Below are 23,053 nucleotides of genomic sequence, written 5' to 3' on the forward strand. Positions count from 1 at the left end.
ATTGGTTTAATTTCATTTGATTTAATAAAGGAAAAAGAAGGAATATTAACCTCTTTTTTCTAACATATATAGAATTTATGTTATTATTAAAATGATTTAATGGGGACCTCCCATCACTCGAACCATAAAATGATAATATTAGGCATCAATGTTAGGCATAAAAGTGCATAAACCACTCTTAATTTTGGTAATAATTACTAATTAAATTGTGTGTATGCGAAATTTAGCATGATTTGCTTGGATGGTTTTAACTTAATCCTCACATTAAGAACAACAAAACCATAACAAATATCAGATAATATGTTCATTGTTCAGTTGATGAAAATAATAAATTATTGTAATAACTTTTAAATCAGAATTTAATATAAAAATTTGTTTCAGATTTATAATTATTTTGTATATAGATGGATATTGATCATAATATTTACATAAATCTATTTATAATAAAAAAATGGTAAATATCGTTTATTCACAATTATACAAGTATGTAATGAGAGAAAATAAAATATAATAAAACACAACAAAAACATAGACAAGTAACTAAAATATTATTGAATTCATAGATCATCAATAATGGTGATTAACTCTTCCATCGAGTCTAATGGTTTTCCGAACGAATATTAGAATTGTCATAATAATAACATTTTTTTTCATATTTGACGACTACGTTAACTAAAATTTGAACGATTTCTTTCGAGTGAGATTAAAAAAAAAGTTTGAGTGATTACCCAAAAATCTTATAATTATTAATTGTAATAGTTAAACAAACTATTTATCACAATTATAAAATAAATAATTGTGTTAATTATCTTATTTCTTATAATTTTTGTGCATGGGCATTTGTGAATGGCAATAATTTAATTGAGTATGAATTGAATAGCATGCAAATGAGGAATCAAACAATAATGCTTGTCTAATATCTAAGGAGGAGTAATCATATGCTCACCATTATGAGTAAATAGGAGCGAATAGTTAATTTTGGGTTTTCAAAAAAAATAGCCTAAGGGTGTGTTTGATGAGGGGAATTGGAATTGGAATTGGAATTAGAATTCTAATTCCAATTACATGAGAATTGGCATTGAATTACAATTTAATTCCTATGTTTGAAAAAATGATAGAATTGTAATTCAATTCCAATTCCTATGTTTGGGAAAATGATAGAATTGTAATTCAATTCTAATTTCAATGTTTGTAAAATAAAATATCGGTTCAAAATGTTAACTTTTAAAATATGTTTTCACGTTTTGGCACGTTTAATACGTTTTGGACATTTTTTCACATTTTCACACGTTTTTCACATTTTCACACGTTTTTCACGTTTTTCACACGTTTTCACGTTTTCACACGTTTTTCACGTTTTCACGTTTTTCACACGTTTTAACACGTTTTTTACACGTTTTAACACGTTTTCACACGTTTTTCACGTTTTCACATGTTTTTCACACATTTTTCACGTTTTTCACACATTTTTCACGTTTTTCACATGTTTTTCACACGTTTTCACACGTTTTTCACGTTTTCATGTTTTTTCACACGTTTTTCACGTTTTCATGTTTTTCACACGTTTTAACACGTTTTTCACGTTTTCACACGTTTTAACACGTTTTTCACGTTTTCAAACGTTTTCACGTTTTAACACGTTTTTCACGTTTTTCACACGTTTTAACAAGTTTTTCACGTTTTCACACGTTTTTCACGTTTTCACACGTTTTTCACGTTTTTTACACGTTTTAACACGTTTTTCACGTTTTCACATGTTTTCACGTTTTTCACACGTTTTTCACATTTTTGGCACATTTAACATGTTTTTGACATTTTTAATATGTTTAACATGTTTTTCACATGTTTTGATAGGTTTAAAACGTGTTAAACATATCAAAAACGTAAATATGTGTTAAACGTATCAAAAATGTATTAAATGTGTCAAATAAGTGAAAAACTTGTTAAATGTGCCAAAACGTGAAAAACGTGTTAAACGTGTTAAACATGTTAAATGTGTTAAAAATGTGTCAAACGTGTCAAAAACGTAAAAAACATGTGAAACGTGTCAACAACGTGTTAAACGTGTAAAAAACATTTTAAACGTATTAAAAACATGAAAACGTGTCAAAAACGTGTTAAACGTTCTAAACATGTGAAAAACTTGTTAAACATGCCAAAACGTGAAAAACATATTAAACGTGTCAAAAATGTGGTAAACGTGTCAAAAACGTAAAAAAAGTGTTAAATGTGTTAAAAACATGAAAACATGTTAAACGTGTCAAAAACGTAAAAAATGTGTTAAATGTGTCAAAAACGTGTTAAATATGTGAAAAACTTGTTAAACGTGCCAAAACGTGTTAAACGTGTCAAAAATGTGGTAAACGTGTCAAAAACGTAAAAAATATGTTAAATGTGTCAAAAACGTGAAAACGCGTTAAACAGGTCAAAAACGTAAAAAAACGTGTTAAATGTGTCAAAAATGTGTTAAACGCGTCAAAAACGTGTTAAATATGTGAAAAACTTGTTAAACGTGCCAAAATATAAAAAAAAACGTGTCAAAAACGTGTTAAACGTGTTAAAAACGTGAAAATCATGTTAAACGTGTCAAAAACGTGTTAAACGTGTCAAAGACGTGAAAAACGTGTTAAATGTGTCAAAAACGTGTTAAATATGTCAAGGACGTGAAAACGTGTTAAATGTGTCAAAACGTGTTAAACGTGTCAAAAACGTGTTAAACGTGACAAAAACGTGTTAAACGTGCCAAAAACGTGTTAAACGTGTTAAAAACGTGAAAATCATGTGAAACGTGTCAAAAACGTGTTAGACGTGTCAAGGACGTGAAAAACGTGTTAGACGTGTCAAGGACGTGAAAAACGTGTTAAATGTGTCAAAACGTGTTAAACGTGCCAAAAACGTGTTAAACGTGCTAAAAACGTGTTAAACGTGCCAAAAACGTGTTAAACGTGCCAAAATATGAAAATATGTTAAACGTGTAAAAAACGTGTTAAAAACGTGTTAAAAACGTGTAAAACGTGTTTAATGTGTGAAAAACGTGTTAAACATGTCAAAAACATGAAAAACGTGTTAATTTGGAATTACAATTCCGACCTAAAAAGATAGGAATTGAGAACTATCAAATTACACTATATTGAATTCCATTGGAATTCTAATTCCAATTCCAATTCTTAATATTAAAGTGTCTAACAAACATAAGAATTAGAATTGGACCCTCCAATTTCAATTCCAATGCCAATTACAGGGTTATCAAACACACCCTAATTGTTATTTGGACCCATTTGATAAAAATAACTCAAATTCGATCCTCAAATAACAATTGAGCGAAAGAGAAAAAAAACCCAAAATCAAACCAGCTTAAGTCATAATGATTTTACAATCCGCGTGACTTTCTCTTCTCATCTAGATGGCTAGGATCTTTTGTCAAAGCTTCTATCCATTTGTTAATTTTAATATGAATAATTACTATTCATTAACTTCCTTAATAAAAAAATAAAATATATCATATATTAAAATATATATTTTATAATTATATATTAATAATCCTTATGTTTTTTACCAAAAATAAATTCTTACACTAACTCAAGTTATTGAATAACCTGCATCCCAACAAGACCTTACATTCTAATAGCTAGTGAAACTTCAAGTTCTTACAATATGAACACTTACAAAATAAAAAATAAAACTATTCATTATTTCAAAAAGAAACTCACTTATATTATAATGTTATCATTTATTATATAATGCTTAAACATTTTTTTTATTTTAGTGTACTTATTTATTGATCAATACCGAATTTTAAAAGAAACAAATCAACATAGTTAACAAATTATATCTTACTCAATTTATTTTTCTTTTTTTTATCATTAAACACTTTGGGATTCTTATGGAACTACGGAAGTGAGTTATGTTGAAAATCACCTCACTAGTTAATAAAGTTGCTCTGATATCTCAATTAGACTTCTTCTTGATCTTAACAAAATAACATTTTTTCATAATTTTTCCATATTGTCTTACTCTAGGACTTAATGATGATCTCTATTTTTATAACACTAATACATTTTGGAATCAAATTCAAGAACATTGTGTATGTTGTCATGGGAGATAGCAGTGTTTTTTTTTCATGTATCCCACTAAAAAAAGTCTACATTAACATCACCACTCCATTTTGAGCCCACATAAACTAGGCCTAATTAATTAACAAATCCTAGTGCACAATGGGCCAGGCCTTTATCTACCCATAATGGACTCTCTATCCTTCTCTGTTTGCGGAGCTGAGAATATGTTTCTTTTAACACTTATTTTTAGTGATTTATGTAAAGAAATCAATACAATATTCGGTTATAATATGAGAATTAAACTTTATTTTATAATAATAAAAAACTTAAACACATTAAATCCTCAAAATAAGAATGATGATACACTAGGGTAATGATTTGTGTGTGTAAGAAACATGTCATTTTATAGTATTGAACTTTTAAATTTTATTATTCACATGGTGACCATTATCAATTAACATGTTTTTAATGAAAATACAATTTAGAATAATAATGATAAATTAACCTCTTAATTCAATTTTTTTTCTAAATGTATAAGATAATAACATAGTGGTATATTTTATATAGGTCTCTGGTCACTTGAGTTAAATATAAGTAATCTTGTATTATATGCCCCAAAGTTGGATATCAATGAAGAGCTCTAAGCAATTTTTATTTTTAAATTTATTTTAATACTGTTTTTAAAATAATATAAAGATATATAACAATTTAATGTTAAAATTAATAAAAAAAATATATTTAAATTTAATTGGCACGCTCCGTAATTTTTAATAACAATGGGGACTTAAATGTCTCAAAACTCATTCTACCCAAATAAACTTATTCATATTTCATACAATTTTTTTTTGTTACTTTAGCCAAAATAAACCAAAACACATAATTTAGGTGAGATAAAGACTATAAACTAACTAGGTTAGACTGTTATATCTAAAAAGATTCTAAATACAAAAAGTACTTATATAATATATAATACATGTTTTTTTTTAATGACCAACATTAATAAGATAATCAATACAGCTACTATCCATGGAAAAATCGAACAAAAAATGCTATTAGCCAAGAATAGTTAGTTACTTCGATCCTCCACCATCAATATATATTGTACACTACTGTTTAAAGAAGTCTTAAGTCTGAACTAATATTGACTTTTTTAGGAAAAAGTAAGTAGTCATGACAATCCACAAAGTTTTCTTCATCTTTTAGCATTTCTTATCATACAATTTTGTCCACCCTAACTAGGGTTTGTTTGAAAGTTTGGTTGCTCACAGCTGGCCTAGCTAGCTAACAGTATATTTTTGAAACCCTACTTAACCACAATAATAATGCAATCTCATTTCATCAATTTTTTAATTTTTTTTTTATAAAAGTAGGACAATTTTATTTTAATATGTGAGGACTCAAAGTGCGGTGGTAGAGCGTAAAACTAATGAGTAGGGAAGGATTATGGTGAGCCTTAAAAACAAATTGGCATGGTCTTATAAAAATGAACAAAAATTATGAATAAAACGAGGGAAAAATGAAAAATTTTGTCATTTTTATAAAATTAGAAAAACAAATAATAAATTATTTTAGGAAATGATAAATCTTTTATTAAAATAATGTTTGCTTTATTTTATTTATTTATTTAAGTTACTAATTAAGCATTTCTATACTTGTCTTTTTTTTTGACAAGCAATGTATTTCTTCAATAAAAAAAAGGTTAAAGAAATGGAGGCCACTTTAATATGTTGAGCACTCATAGCCTAAAAGCAAAAGGTTGAAAGGGTACAATATGGATGTACAATAATGTCCAATAAGCTAGGTTTTTCTAAGAAACACCCACTTTTAATTCTTTCATGGGGAATATTTTCAGCATTCTCAATTCAAACTATATGCTTTATTTATTTAATAGAAGAAGTATATTATGTCTTCTTCATATGCCTCCATCCCCAATGACAATGAGAATCTGGTGCAAGGTAAAAGTCACTTAATTTTCATCCCTTCTAAAAACTTTAGTTTAATACTTCATCAACACACAATATCCATTAAAAATTTAAATATGATTATTACTTTATCTTAAAAATTATATGTTTATTTTAATACAAATATATAAACTATAAAGTTGTTTAAATCAAATATAAGAGGTATGTAAGAAGAAAGATCACAAAACAATCATGCTACTTGAAAGTTCCAACAATGAACTTGAATTAATTGGATAAATATAGGTGGGGTTTAAATAAAAATATATATGTAAAAACTATTTTAAAATATAAAAAAAAAATATTATGTATCAACACACCCTGTTTTAACCTATTGATTCTACTAATGTAGAGGAACACTTTGTTAAATTATTGAAGGATGAAAGAGTAAAATATGTAACAATTTTATTTTATGGGAAGGCTCAAGTACAAATATACATACAAGATTTATTTAATAAACAATTTTCTTACCAGCTCTTTTAGTTGTCTAATTATAGCTAGTCAACGTCATTTATATATTACTAATGTAAAATATAACTAGTAACTAGCTAGTACCCAAAAGTTAGTAAAAATATACAAGAACAATAATAAAAGACTTGATAATTTTGAAAATTAAAGTCTCATACATTCTTGGTTTTATATCAAGAAAAAATGCTTTCTTTTTATATCATATTAAATGTTCATATTTAGGTGTAAGAATTATTTATATAATTTTAGCTAACAAAAATTGCAACACTCTATTATTATTATTTTTAATTTATTATAGTTATATATTTTTTTATATAAAATATTATGTTATTATTTTAAATAAAAATAATAATTAATATTATTTTTATTAAGAAAATAATTATATTACTTTAATAATTTTAAAGTTGAAAAACAAAATAATAATAAATATTTAAATTTATTTAACTAATTAATTGAGTTAACCTCTTTTTTAATTAGTGTGCAATGTTGTTCCTATATTTTGTTTTTTATATAAAAAATAAATAAAGTTTAAAACTTAAAATTGTAAATTTGATATATATCGTTTACCATATTCATTGTCTCTCCTAAATCTATTATTAATTATTATTATTTTTAATTTTAATTTTCTCTCTTATCATATCGTATAAGTAGTAGGCGCGAAGAAACAACTGTTTGGGTCAACTTGTTAATAACGGTTCCTGTCGAAACTAAATCGTTTGAATTTCAAACATTGGAGGTGTGCTTTGGAGTTGTGTCTATTTCGGAAATTAAGAACGGAAAAAGAGAGCAATTGTGGTTGATTTGTTTCAATTAAAGTTGTTACGTCGGACTCTTCATACGTCGACTTAGAACCAAAGGCGTTTGGGGCTCGAACCTAATGATGGTGTCTTTTGATATGGATTCAATTCTCATGGAATATATGTTGCTTTATGAAAAGATTTTAAAACAATATTTATCATGCCAATTGATAAACGTATTAGTCCTTTAGTCGATAAAGGAATATGATGACTTGTTGATGGTCGATAAGCTAATATTGTAAACCAACATGTCAGTGTTCCCACACGTAACATAAAACCGCCCTTAGATCAAGAGGGTACATAGATTCTTTTGTTTGGAATGACAACGGATATGTGGAATCATGATATTCTTAGTCAGGTCGGTAATAATTTTGAGGGATTTATTGAACTCGGTGAGGGAACTCAAAGAGCACAAGAGAATGATTATGTTATAATTAGGGTGTGTAAATTTGATCCACATAGACGTTACCCTGAATTTCTTTGTGTTGATAATGGAGTACAAGTATATAAAGTGATGGTATGACATGAATGTCCTATTGTCGTATCTCCTTCACCGAGATCAAATTTGCATGTATCGGAAGCATTGACTTCGTCTGGGCTAACGAGAGAGTCAGTGTTAACCCCATTTTATGTCAATCGGATTCGTATGACTAGCCTTGCAGATGTTGAAAGACCTATTGTTAAGATGACCAATTCATTGGTTTGATATGGTCGGGAGTGTGGTTAAGTATGATGAGGCTGGTTTAAATGAGTCAATAGACTCTCGTGAGACTGAGATAGAGTATCCGTCTCCACACCTCTCGAGTTCTCTCGAGTTCTGATGTTTCTCAGTATGGCTAAAAAAAGGAGAGTAAGCAAATGGTGTATAAAAAAAAGTAAGTATATATGTAGAATGTTAAATCATGTCAATTCTGTAAAACTTTAATAAATAATGATCAACATAAATTTAAAGTTAAAAAAGAAATATCTGGACACAATTCTTTATGTCATTTTTATGATTAGATTATCTTGTAATTTTAAATAATTGAAAATTACCTACTTATTTTAACAAATAAGCTAAAATATATGAATATATATTGGTGATTCCGTAAATAAACTAAAACGATTAAACTATTGAATACATCTAACATTAATTAACAATTTTTAATATTTACCAAGTATATCATTTAATTTAATTCAACAAATTTGTAATGGATCTTGAGCTCGCTTTCTTATAATTTGAAAATGATCCATGCTGTTTTTATCTTATCATTATTATTTTGAAAAAAAAGTTCATTCATCTTATCATTATTATTTTGAAAAAAAGTTCATTCATCTTATCATCATTATTATTAAATTAATTAATTATTAATTAAAATATCAAAATATGATATGTATAAAATTGTGAATTATTTAAATAACTCTTATGAACAAAGTTTTGATTGATGAATGGAATTAGTAACAATAGATTTTTTAAAATCCAAATAAACATGCCCAGATTATTTTATCTCTTCTGCATGTGCTTTCACATTTCACAAGATGGTAAGATTTGTCTTCTTTGTAAAGAACAGTGACAATTTTGGAATATTTTGAGTTTTCATAAGAAACAAGGGGCTAATGGGAATGGACCCAAAGGTCTCACATGTTGAAGTTTGAGATTTCACTTTATCTTACATTTTAAACAAGGGCTCGGGCTCCGGCTCCGGGACACGTTGTTTAAACCGAGTTTGGGATAGCGCATGGAGCTGCTAAACGTATAAAAATATTTTTGAATATTTTTGAATATTACAATGAGAAATAAAGAAAATATATTAATATAAATTAGAATATAAGATAATATATATGTAAGATATTATCATAATATTATAAATTGTGATAATATATTATTATATTAGTTTCTTTATAAATTTAATATAATCTATATATATATATATATTACATAATTTATAATTTATGTAACCAAATATAACATCCAATCTCTTTTTTCTAACACTGTATATGTTGATTTGAGATATGAACAAATCTTTATTATTAATGACTGACATATTGCTCTAAAATAAAAGAAAATATATATATGATAACGACGGATCATTTATATATAACGACAAGAAAAAGAAAGAAAGATTTAACCTCATCCACTCCATTCACTTACACTTAAAAAAGTGGGGGTAGAACTCAGATCTATCCTAAACATAGAAGGGCATGTTTGGATCGAAGTTTTTTTAATTAAATAACAAGAAAGAAAGTAATGATTTTAAAGAATGGAGATTGTTTTGAGAAAATTGTAAATGGTATTAATATATAATAATAAATTGAAAAATAAAGTATTTTAATATTTTGAATAATAAAATAATAGAAAGAGAATTAAATAATATTAAATATTTTAAATAACTTTAATAGTACCAGACAAATTCATTTATCGTGGTCCTATTTTTGCATTATTAAAAAATATGAGTAATGATATATTAGTCAATGTTGTCAGAATGAACAGCTCAGTGTAAGAGTTTTTTATTTTTATTTTGTTTTTTTAAAGATTTAGTTATTTAAAAGTTATTATTGTAGATAATTTTGAGAAGTGATATATTTTTTTTAAAAATTATTTAAATTTTTTTTTAATATATAATAATAAAATAATAAATAATAATTTAAAATATAAGGTATCTAATATTTTTAATTAATAAATTGAATAATTAGATAAATAAGAAGGAATAAAATAAAGTATTTTTTATTTTATTATTTAAATAACTCAAATAAACCCAACCTAACCTAGACTATAATTTCTCCGTCTTTAAGAAAAATAGTTGTATAATTTTGTACTACAATTATTTAATGTGCTTCTAATTGTAACACATTTTAATCTAATTAAATATTTTGTTTTAGCAATTAATTCTTTAATAATTTTTTGATGATTACAAATATATGTTGATAAATTAATTGTATAAGCTTTTTAATCCCAAGAAGATGTTAAGTTCTATAATACATCATCTTGCTTTCATTATTCATAGTAACCTATTTCAATTAAAATATTTTCAACAAAGCTTTATTTTTTTAAAAATTAAAATAAATCAACATAATCAAATATTTGTTTACCCGTCACTCTTATCAATCACATTAATTAGATTATTAATAAGATAGTACTCTACAATTTAATATATATATATATATATATATATATATATATATATCACTGTATATTTATACGTTTTTATGTTTTTTCACCAAAAAAAAAAAATATAACTTTTTCAAAATGACCGTCAATCAAGATTTTTAAACAATGCTTAATATTTGAATTTATAAATTTTAACTTTCAAATTAAAAGTACATGAGATTGACTTAAAATTAATGTTGAGTGTGTAACAACAACTAACTTTTATCCTTGGAGTAGTAAAGGCTTGTTTGGATTCGGGTTTAACAGGTGTTAAAAAGTAATGTGTAGGGATGATTTTGAGAAGATATTTTAATATTTTAATAAGAACGGGAGCGAGATTATTAGTATATTGTATATATCTTGTTACCTTGTTTAGATTCCTCGATTAGTGGGTTACCTTGTTTAGATTCCTAGATTAGTGGTTTACCTTATTAAGAGTCTTTTGACTAGTATATATTGTAACATTATTTATCAATAATGACCACGGGATTAATCTCTATCATGGTATCAGAGTAAAGATCCTCTCAAGATCATCAATCGAATTTTTTTTTTTTTTTCTCTTCCTCCCACCTTGCTGCCTCACGCACAAACTTCTAATGTCTGTCCCACCTACTAATTCAGACTCCTCCTCCAATCAAAGTCAGACGCCCACCACCATGTCTGTTTCTCAATACCACTCTGCTTTCTCTGTTAACAATCTCCGCTCCATAATTCCTATCACCCTAGAGATGGGTAGCGAGGAATATCTCTCTTGGGCAGACCTTCTCGAAAACCACTGCTTGATTCACAATGTTTACGAACATCTCAAACCAAAAACTCCCAACGCCTCCGAAACACCTTCAACATCTTCCGAGACCGACTCTCTTCTGTGGAAACGCCTTGACGCCCTTGTCAAGCAATGGATATTTGGAACAATATCCAAGGATCTACTAAACACGATCCAAAAACCTGGTATGACGGCTGCTCAGGCTTGGGAACGTTTAGCGAATATATTTCAAGATAACACAGGTTCTCGCGCTATGTATCTTGAAAATAGGTTTTCTCAAATTCGTCTCAATGATTTCCCAAACATGAGTGCTTATTGCACTGAATTGAAGATGATTGCGGATCAACTTGCTAATGTTGATTGCCCCGTTTCTGAAAATCGACTGGTGTTGCGTCTACTTGGGGGTTTGAATGAAAACTACGAAACAATCGCCACCATAATAGGTCAAAAGAAGCCTCTCCCATCTTTCTACGATGCTAGATCTGATTTGCTCCTTGTTGAAACAAGGAAGGATGAATTCGTCCACACAAACACCTCTTTTATTGCCTCGGACGATCGTAGCCAAGGCCGCGGAAACAACTCTAGCCAATCAGCCCGTGCTACCGGCCAGCAGCAGCAGCAGGGCACCTCTAGCGCGCAGGAACAGGCCGGCCAGGGCCGAGGACGCAGCCAGCGCGGCAGAGGACGCGGTCGCAACACCAGCCGCACATACCACCAGCAGCAGCAATTCTGGGCACCTCCTGGCCAACAGCAATGGGCACAGTGGGCGCCTGCGGGCTGGACAGCACCCCCTTGTCCCTACCCGACACAACAGATCTGGCCGCAGCAGCAAAGCGCCCCCTGGCACGCATCTGGTCAACAGCAACAAGGCGCCTCCTGGCGCGGTTCTGGCTATCAGCAGCAACACACTCGGACAGCAGGAGCAGGCGTACTCGGTTCTCGGCCACAGCAGGCCTACATGGCTGAGACGAGCCAGCAGCAGCCCCAAAGTTACGTTGCAACCGATATCAATCAGGCGATGCACACTTTATCCCTTACTCCGCCTGACGATACTTGGTACATGGATTCGGGAGCAACTTCACACATGACACCCAACTCAGGTAGTCTCTCGCCTTATTCTAATTTAAATTGTGTTAAAAATATCATTGTTGGGAGTGGACAGGAAATCCCGATTCGCGGTATTGGTAAAACTAACTTAAAACCACCCTTACCACCCTTACTTCTGAACAATGTTCTACATGCTCCCAAACTCATTAAAAATCTTATATCTATTCGTCGGTTTACTCGTGATAACAACGTCTCTGTAGAATTTGACTCACTTGGTTTTTCTGTAAAGGATTTCCAGACGGGGAAGGTTATCATGAGGAACAATAGCTCGGGGGATCTCTACCCACTCTCTCTGTCGAGCCAAAGCCAAAAACCCCCAACTAATTCTTCGTTTACTGCAATTTCGTCAAATTTATGGCATAATAGATTAGGACACCCCGGTGTCGATATTTTGCATTCTCTCAATAAATCAAATTCTATTTCTTGTAAGCCCGTTTTAGGGTCTAAACTCTGTGAGTCTTGCATCTTTGGTAAACAAGTTAAGTTACCATTTACCAATTCTGTCTCTTATACTACTTCCCCATTCGATATTATTCATAGTGATTTGTGGACGTCGCCTGTGCTAAGTACAAATGGACATAAATACTATATTCTGTTTCTTGATGATTACACAAATTTCCTTTGGACTTTTCCAATTGGAAACAAATCCCAAGTATTCTCCGTCTTCTCTACACTTCAAAATCAAATTCAAACACAATTTCAAAAGCCCATTAAAACAATCCAATGTGACAACGGAACTGAATATAACAACAGTCAATTTCGTACATTTTGTGACAAAAATGGTCTACAATTTCGCCTCTCTTGCCCCTATACTTCTCCTCAAAATGGTAAAGCAGAAAGAAAAATACGCACCATAAATAACATGATTCGAACATTGCTTACTCATGCTTCTCTCCCGTTAAATTTTTGGCATCACGCCCTCGAAATGACCACTTATCTCCTAAATATTCTTCCAAATAAACAAATTCGAAATTTCTCACCCACTCAACTTCTATATAACCGAACTCCTTCTTACTCTCACCTAAAAATTTTCGGTTGTCTTTGCTATCCTCTTCTTCCTCCAACCACTATTCACAAACTTCATAAACGCTCTACCCCTTGTGTCTTTTTAGGATACCCCTCTAATCATCGCGGCTACAAATGCTACGACCCAGCCTCAAAAAGATTTATCATCTCTCGTCACGTCATTTTTGACGAAACAAAATTTCCCTTTTCTCTTGTCCAAAACCCAAACTCAACTCACCCATCTCAATCCGAACCAATAACCATCCCAATACACATCCAAACCCCGCCCATCAACGAGTCCATTTCCCCACCAAACAACACTCCATTACCGAGCCCATTATCAACTCAACACACTCCACCAAACCCACCATCACCCATCACCACTTCACCAGGCCCAAACCCAAACACGACCAGCCCGTCCACAAGACCAAACCGTCCAAATCATTCACCAACCATCATCAATCCAACACGGACAATACGAACCCGCGCAATGGATGGGATTGTCTGTCCAAAACGCATTTTCAATCTAAACACACTCACATCTCCATCGCCTATTCCCAAAAACCCAAAGTTAGCTTTATCAGACCCGAATTGGAAAGCCGCCATGGACGATGAGTTTAACGCTTTAATTAGTAATAAGACTTGGGACTTGGTTCCGCGTCCTCAGGGTGTTGATATTATACGATGCATGTGGATTTTTAAGCATAAAACTAACTCTGACGGCTCTTTTGAGAGGCATAAAGCCCGTCTTGTTGGTGATGGCAGGTCTCAGCAGATTGGAATCAATTGTGAAGAAACCTTTAGTCCTGTTGTCAAACCAGCCACCATACGAACTGTTCTGAGCATTGCTTTATCGAAGTCTTGGTCCATTCACCAAATGGACGTCAAGAATGCATTTTTACATGGTAATCTCAACGAAACAGTTTACATGCATCAGCCTTTCGGTTTTAGAGACAAAATCTTTCCCGACCATGTTTGTTTATTGCGCAAATCTTTATACGGCTTAAAACAAGCTCCTCGTGCTTGGTATCAAAGGTTTGCAGATTTTGTCTCTACAATCGGTTTTACACACAGCACGACTGATCATTCGCTTTTTATCTATCAACATGGGTCCGAAATTGCCTATCTACTCTTGTATGTTGATGACATTATCATTACGGCTTCGTCTGATCAGTTACGTCAGACTCTCATGAAAAGCTTAGGCGCAGAATTTGCTATGAAGGATTTAGGTAAATTAAGCTATTTCTTGGGAGTTGCTGTATCGTATACTAAGGATGGACTTTGTCTTAGTCAGAAGAAATATGCTGAAGAAATTATTGATCGTGCTGGAATGTCTACTTGCAAATCAACACAAACGCCGGTCGATACAAATGGCAAACTTGGAAAATCAACTAGTCCACCAGTCTCTGACCCCACTCATTACAGAAGTTTAGCCGGAGCACTACAGTATCTTACTTTCACACGTCCTGATATTTCATATGCAGTCCAGCAAATTTGCCTCCACATGCATGATCCGAAAGAGGCTCACTTGGCTGCCTTACACAGAATCATTCGATACTTACAGGGTACAAAGCACTATGGCCTTCATCTTTACAAATCCTCACTGTCTACACTCGTTTCATATACTGATGCAGACTGGGGAGGATGTCCAGATACCCGTCGCTCTACATCTGGCTATTGCGTCTTCCTAGGCGATAATCTTCTGTCTTGGTCGTCAAAACGGCAATCCACACTTTCTCGTTCTAGTGCTGAAGCTGAATATAGAGGAGTTGCCAATGTTGTCTCCGAATCCTGTTGGCTTCGCAATTTATTGTTAGAACTTCGTATCTCATTGGACAAAGCCACACTGGTCTACTGCGACAACATAAGTGCGATTTATCTCTCCCAAAATCCGGTCCAACATCAACGTACCAAACACATCGAAATGGACATACACTTTGTAAGGGAAAAAGTAGATAGAGGTAAAGTTCGCATTCTTCATATGCCTTCTCGTTTTCAAATCGCTGACATATTCACCAAAGGACTTCCGCGCATACTATTTGAAGATTTCAGAGACAGTCTCAGCGTCCGAGAATCTCCCGTTTCGACTGCGGGGGTGTATTAGTATATTGTATATATCTTGTTACCTTGTTTAGATTCCTCGATTAGTGGGTTACCTTGTTTAGATTCCTAGATTAGTGGTTTACCTTATTAAGAGTCTTTTGACTAGTATATATTGTAACATTATTTATCAATAATGACCACGGGATTAATCTCTATCAGAGATAATGTTTGATTACGTACATGGAGAGTTATTTAAATAATTCAACCAAACAAACAGCCTAGCTATATAAAACACACATGTTTCAACCTAGCTAGCTATATAAGAACAAACAATGTGACAAGACCTTGCATGCATTTTAGTGTGAGAGAGAGAAATGTCGACTAATATAGTGAATGTGATGAACGGGGTTGTTCGTCCCACAGCCAAATTTCAGGCGTCTATTTGGGGAGATCATTTTCTTAAATATGCTTCTTCTACTCATGATTCATCTGTAAGTACCTAATTAGCCAATGCATAGATTATATTAGTTAACTAACTATTGTTAATTCTTTGGAACTCTTCTTCTCATTTTCTTAAGTTTTATATATTATTATATAATAGGACAATCATACAAGACACCAAGTTTACATTGAATTGAAAGAAAGAACAAGGAAAAAACTCACGTCCAATAAGATGAACGGGGTTGTTCGTCCCACAGCCAAATTTAAGGCGTCTATTTGGGGAGATCATTTTCTTAAATATGCTTCTTCTACTCATGATTTATCTGTAAGTACCTAATTAGCCAATACATAGATTAATAATTAATTGATTGATTTATGTAATTAGTTAATGAATTATACATCATCTCAAATTCCAAAATATAATAGATTTGAACCATTATCCTCATTATTTTAGTTTTTATATATTATTGTATAATAGGATAATAAGATACAAAACCAAGTGTACAATGAATTGAAAGAAAGAATAAGGGAAAAACTCACCTCTCCACATTTGAGCATGATGACCTCCAAAGAAAAGTTAAACTTTATTGATGTGATTCAACAACTCGGTGTAAATTACCTTTTTGAAACTGAGATCGAACAATTACTTCGATGCATTTACATTGATGGTCAACACATTAACCATGACTACAACGACGATGATCTTCACAGTTGCGCTCTTCGTTTTCGATTACTAAGACAACAAGGATATAATGTTTCTTCAGGTTCTTCTTTATTTATTATTTTTCTTTATCTTTGTAATGAAAAGTGCCCAATGGACTAAAACTTTGTTCAAACTTCAAACTAACAGTTTGCTAAATTTTATAGTGGATATGTTCAAGAAATTCTTGGACAATGAAAGCGGTGAATTCAAAACATGTATAAGAAATGACATAATAGGGATGTTAAGCTTACAAGAGGCTTCCCATTTGAGGTTCCGAGGAGAAGATGTAATGGAGAAAGCCTTCAATTTCACGACAAAGCAATTTGAGACAATGTTATTGCATGATCATGATCTCCTAGATCACATTAATCCCCACCTTGCACAACAAGTAACTAATGCTCTCAACCAATCCTTGTTTAAGGGTTTTATAAGGATGGATGCAAGAAGTTATTTCTCCTTCTACGAGAATTGCAATACTCACGATGAGAAATTATTAAAGTTCGCAAAACTTGATTTCAACATCTTGCAGAGGATGCACCAAAAGGAACTCGCAGAACTCACTAGGTTCTAAGAACTATATGTAATACATATATATGTAAGTGAAAACATTAAAATATACCTAACATCACACATTTTGTTGCAGATGGTGGAAGAATTTAGACTTTACAAACAAATGTCCCTTTGCAAGAGATATAGACTAGTGGAGTGTTACTTTTGTGCTTTGACAGTCTACTTTGAACCTAAATATGCATACGGTAGGGAAGTGTTTACTAAGGTGTTATCATTTATATCGGTGTTGGATGATATATACGATGCTTATGGTACTTGGGAAGAACTTGTCATCTTGACTGATGCGATTAACAGGTATATTGAATATATTCATTAATAATATTATTAATGAGATAGAAGATGAACAATTAAATGAATCATCCTATTTCTTTTGCATTATTGTCAGGTGGGAGAGAACCGACTCACAAGAATTATCAGAATATATAAGATATTTTAATGATGCATTTCATGATTATATTGAAATTATAAAGAATGAATGTATTGAACGAGAAACTGTGGATGGTTTTCAATATTTCAAACAAATGGTAAATTTTTCCAGAATTATTGAAAATAAACATATAAAAATAAAAGAGAGAGAATGAATTAATATATGTGGTACTCATAATATATAGGTGAAGGCTATGGCAAATGCATATATGGAAGAGGCAAGATGGCTTCATAACAAATATATTCCCACATTAGAAGAATACATGAGCGTGGCATTGATTACAATTTCTAATCGATTCTTGGCTATCACTTCATTTATTGGAATGGATCCTATTTTAGCAACTAAAGAGGTTTTTAATTGGGCATTCGAAGATCCTCCCCTCTTGAAAGCTGCTGCTTTCACTGCAAGACTCCTTAATGACATTGTTGGTTTCAAGGTAAGTAAGTCAAATAATAACTAGATGTTAGAATTTCAAAAATATTAATGGTAGAGTAAACTCATAATGTACAACAGTTTGAACAAGAAAGAGATCATGTGGTGTCGTCGATACAATGTTACATGAATCAACACGGCATGCCAGAAGATACAACGACATTTGAGCTTAAAAGGCAAATAATTGATGGATGGAAAGATATTAACTATGAGTTGCTTCAATCATCTAAAGTTCCAAGATCGCTACTTAGTCGGGTGGTTGGTCTTGCCGCATTTGTTGCGATTTATAGAGAAGAAGATGGATATACAAATCCTCATTCTAAGGCAAAATATCTTGCCGATTTGTTTGTGAATCCTATTGATGTGTAATAATATCTTTACGTTCATTGTATTGTTGAATCGGTTGGACTATCTTTTTATGTACTAGAATATGCAAAATTCTCAATTTTCTTTTTAATATTTCTATAAATAATGTTTTAAAAAAAATTGTGTATTAATTTTAGAACCGTCAATTTAGGTTAGGTCTTTGAGTTCGCCCACCAAACAATTTGCACGGGTTTGGTTTTAAATATTATAGCTTACATCAACTTATCTCTATTTTGAGCCGAACTTTGTCAAAGAAAATTAATTTAATTATTTATTTATCTTATTTCCAACTAAAATTAAAGGTCCAATATTCACTTAAAATTAAAGGTGTGGTAGACAATATCTCACCCCAAATCACAACCTTTATTATGATTGACAAACGTCTTGGAAGAGAGACTGATCATTTATTTATTTATTTATTTATTTATTTATTTATTTATTTATTGTGGGAAGGAAATCACAAATATAAATATAAACTTATCCATATATTATGTGAATTTTGAATTATCACTAAAATATAAATCTCTCTCTTGAAATATAATAATAAGATATTTTCAAATGAACACTTTTATAAATGATAACACAGTTAAAAAAACAGAAAATTGTAAAATTAATTGTAAATTTTGTTCTACAACTATTCTAATGTGTTTCTAATTGTAGTTGTAAATTTGCAAAAAAAAAGAAAAAAATCTAATTAAATATTTGGTTTTATCAATTAATTCTTTAATATATTTTTGATACTTGCAAATATATGTTAATAAATTAATTGTAGTTATTGAATTTGTTAAGATAAAAAAAGTAGGTTATATTAGGTTACTTAAATTTTTAGTAGTTGTAATATATGTTATATTTAAATTTTAAATAATATAAAAATAAAATAAAGATATTTTGACTAATCAATTAAATAATTGAACACTTGAAAATATTAATAAAATGTGATAAATGAATTTATAAAAAAAAAACAAGCATATTTATAGAAAGTTAGATAGACAATTAGATTAATTTGTCTCTCTAATCATAGATAGACAATTAGGATTAACAAGTTATATATAAACAAGTAAGTATATTTAGAATGTTAAATCATGTCAATTCTTTAAATCGGTAATAAATAAGGATCAACATGTTTGTGCCTTTTTAGTAAGTATATTTATAGAAAGTTAAATTATGTCAAACTCTGTAAAACTTTAATAAATAAGTATTAACATGTTTTTAAACTGGACAAAATTTGTTGGGTCAATTTTATGATTAAATTTATCTTATAATTTTAAATACTTGACAGCTGCCTACTTATATTAATAAATAAGTTAAAATATAATCAAATATATATTGGTGTTTTCTAAATAAATTAAAAACGTTTAAACTTATCAAAGACATGCAAGTCAGGCCTACTTATATTAATAAATAAGTTAAAATATAATCAAATATATACTGGTGTTTTCTAAATAAATTAAAAACGTTTAAACTTATCAAAGACATGCAAGTCAGGCCTACTTATATTAATAAATAAGTTAAAATATAATTAAATATATACTGGTGTTTTCTAAATAAATTAAAAACGTTTAAACTTATCAAAGACATGCAAGTCAGGGGTGGAGCACACTCGGGCTAGGGTCCAGTACCGCCTAAATTAAAAAAAAAATGCTTAGGTTGTAGCCAAGGTAAAGTTTTAAATATATGTATATTAAGTTTAAACAAGTAATCTTTGTTCTGATGACTTTGAATTTAACCTGATTAAGGGAAGGTTAGGTGATCAAACTCTGCCCTCCCACTTAATTTTATTAATATTAATATTTTATAATCATCATCATTTTATTAATATTAATTTTTTTTAAATTCTTACCAAATATGCGAAAATCCATTAAATTAGATTTTCTTTATTTATATATTTAGTTTTCACTTATTTAAAATCTAATTAATTTAATTTTTCACACTTTTTTAATTTAATTTTTCTTTAACATGTATAATTTTGTTTTTTAAATCGAGTATTCTAATCACTTTTAAAATTCCGTTTATTTATTTTATTTTAGGAAGGATTGGCCGAAGATCTATTTAGTAAGAGTATTTGTAGAAAAATTCGATTAATATGTTCACGTATTACACGTAATAGTATAATACTAAAAATCTTACAGTGCTAGTGAAAAAAAATCTTAAATTCGCTCTATGGTTAGAGTGTTGGTTCCAGCCCCACCTAAATTTAAAAAAAAAATGGGGCAAATTAAGTGAATAAACCGGGCAAATGAGTCAGCCCCATGTAATTTTTCATCTTTGCTCCGCCCTAATGCAAGTAATATTAAAACTTTTACCCTTAAAATATGATGTATTTTAATTCAACAATTTATTTAATGGACCTAAGCTTGTTTGATATTGAGTTTTAATTTATTTTAAAAATTGATTTTATCTCATTATTATTATTATTATTATTATTATTATAACTATTAAATCAATCAATTATTATTTAAAATATCAAAATATGATATGGGTAGGGATGGTTGATTATTTAAATAACTCTGATGTAACCAAGTTTAGATTGATGAATTGAATTAGTAACAAATAAATATTTGTAAATCCAAATTAACATGCCCTTATTATGTTATCTCTTCCGCATATGCTTTCACATGTTCATTCTCCACCCTTAATAAGAAGGGTAAGATTGCTTAAGTTTTCGTTTTCAGTTTTTCCATTTTTTTTGTCTTCCTTTAAAGACAGTGACAGTAAGGGAGCATTTGGAGTTTACATAAGAAACAAGGGCTAATTAATAGGCATGGACTCAAAGGTCTCACGTGTCTCACTTTGAGAGGGCCTCAAATCTGGTACTTACGAAAGACTCGGGACAGGTTTCAAATTTCGACTTGCCCACGTTGGCTTGGACCGAGCCTGGGATCGATAACACATGGATTTGCTAAACGTATACAAATATTATTACAAAGAGAAATACAGATATTACATTTTAAGGAAAATATATCTTCATAAAATGTCAACAAATTAATCCATATTTTTATGAGATGTGATACAATGAAGATGGGTCGGTTGCTGAATGAACAAATTGTATGCAAAATTTTAGATCTTCTGGACTTGTCTAATTTCTGTTTTGAATTGAGCCTGACTCTTGGCTAGAGTGGCATTTGTTTGAACCACAAAAGAGAGAGTTTCGCCGTGTCAGAGTAAAATTCACAGTGAGTTTCGATTTTAGTATGAATAATATCTTCTTTTTTTCTATATTAAGACAAGTTGTTATTATTTAAAGATGAATTTTCGATGTTTTCGATTCAAATTGTCTCGTTTGGTCAGTTTTTTCCTTATATTTTCTGATGGAATGAAACTTGTGCTCTCTTCCCTAAATATTATTAAACATAATTAAATAGATAACAACACTAATATATATTATATATATATTTATATTTTATATAGTTTATTTTTAATATATTGTATTATAGATATCATATAAAAATATCATTATATATAACTTTATCATAATTTATGTAGAAAAAATATAATATAAATGGTGCTTCTCAATAATTCTCTAATACGAACAAGATGGAGATTTTATAAAGATATGATATATTTGACTTAAAATATTGGTAGATTTTAAAGTTTTGAATTTTTAACATTTATGGTTAGTTTGATTTAGTGCAGCGTATTTGTTTCAACTTATTTAGTTTGTTTTTATTAATTTTATAGTATTCAAATTATTTTAAACTCTAAGTATGTTTAATTAAGTTTAAATGTTTTATATATTTAAAATTTAAATTATATACAAGTAAAATAAAGATATTTTAATTAATAAATTAAATAATTGATTTTTTTTTAATAAAATGTGAAATTAGTTTATAAGAAAAAAAACATTAGAGTATAAAAGATAAAGAATAGATTTGTCTCTCTAATCTTAGATAGACAATTAGGATTGTCCACTGTATATAAAAATAAATAAATATATTTATAGAATGTTAAAGCTTGTCAATTCTGTAAAACTTTAATAAATAAGGATCAACATTCAACATGTTTGTATAAACTTTAGTTAAAAAAATTATATCTGGACAAAATTCTTTGTGTCATTTTTATGATTAGATTATCTTGTAATTTTAAATAATTGGCAATTGCATATTTATTTCTAAAGTATATAAATATAATCAAATATATATTGGTAAATTAGTGAATAAATTGAAATGATAAAACATATCAAACACATTCAAGATTAATTAACAATTTTTAATATTTACCCTTTAAAGTATATAATGTATTTTTATTCAACCATTTTTAATGGATCTAAAGTAATTGGTTTGATATTGAGTTTTAACTTATTTAAAAAATAGTTTTTATATCATCGTTATTATTATATTTATTAAATCACTCAGATATAAAGTAATTGGTTCTCTTTATATTTTTAAAAATTAAATTAAAATCAATTTTTTAATTAATAATCTCTCAACAATTACCTCACTCATTTCATTTAATTAAAATACTAAAATAATCTCTATTTTAAATTATTAATTTTTATTTTATTCAAATATATTAATACATTTAAGTCTTTTTACCCAAAATAATCATCACCTATTCAAAATCATCACCAATCATTATTTTTTTCCCTCTCTAGGTTTTTTCAAAAACCCAAATCGAAGCCTTGATTTTTTTTAAAATTTAACAAAAATTAATTTTTCAATCAATCACTCATCAACAATCACATCATTTATTTTATAAATCAAAATACTAAAATACAATTTATTTTAAATTATTATTTTTATTATATTCATATATATCTATATATATTTTAAGAAGAGTGATAGAGAGAAT

General features: G+C 29.6%; 2 protein-coding genes across 2 annotated transcripts; both read left to right on the plus strand.

The window, feature by feature from the left end:
• Positions 1–15,667: 15,667 nt before the first annotated feature.
• Positions 15,668–18,295, plus strand: LOC124910203 (sesquiterpene synthase 2-like). Its single transcript, XM_047450814.1, has 8 exons — positions 15,668–15,817; positions 15,928–16,092; positions 16,246–16,531; positions 16,635–17,034; positions 17,114–17,334; positions 17,426–17,564; positions 17,652–17,903; positions 17,981–18,295. The coding sequence occupies exons 5-8, from the start codon at positions 17,114–17,116 to the stop codon at positions 18,266–18,268; spliced, it is 900 nt and encodes a 299-aa protein (XP_047306770.1). The 5' UTR covers positions 15,668–15,817; positions 15,928–16,092; positions 16,246–16,531; positions 16,635–17,034; the 3' UTR covers positions 18,269–18,295.
• On the plus strand, positions 15,701–17,041 carry LOC124910159 ((-)-germacrene D synthase-like). The gene is made up of 4 exons (XM_047450775.1): positions 15,701–15,817; positions 15,928–16,092; positions 16,246–16,531; positions 16,635–17,041. Exons 1-4 carry the CDS (start codon positions 15,701–15,703, stop codon positions 17,039–17,041), a joined length of 975 nt encoding a protein of 324 aa, XP_047306731.1.
• Positions 18,296–23,053: the final 4,758 nt, after the last annotated feature.

This window comes from Impatiens glandulifera, chromosome 7 (genome assembly GCF_907164915.1).
Source record: "Impatiens glandulifera chromosome 7, dImpGla2.1, whole genome shotgun sequence".
In the NCBI taxonomy this organism is placed as follows: Eukaryota; Viridiplantae; Streptophyta; class Magnoliopsida; order Ericales; family Balsaminaceae; genus Impatiens; species Impatiens glandulifera.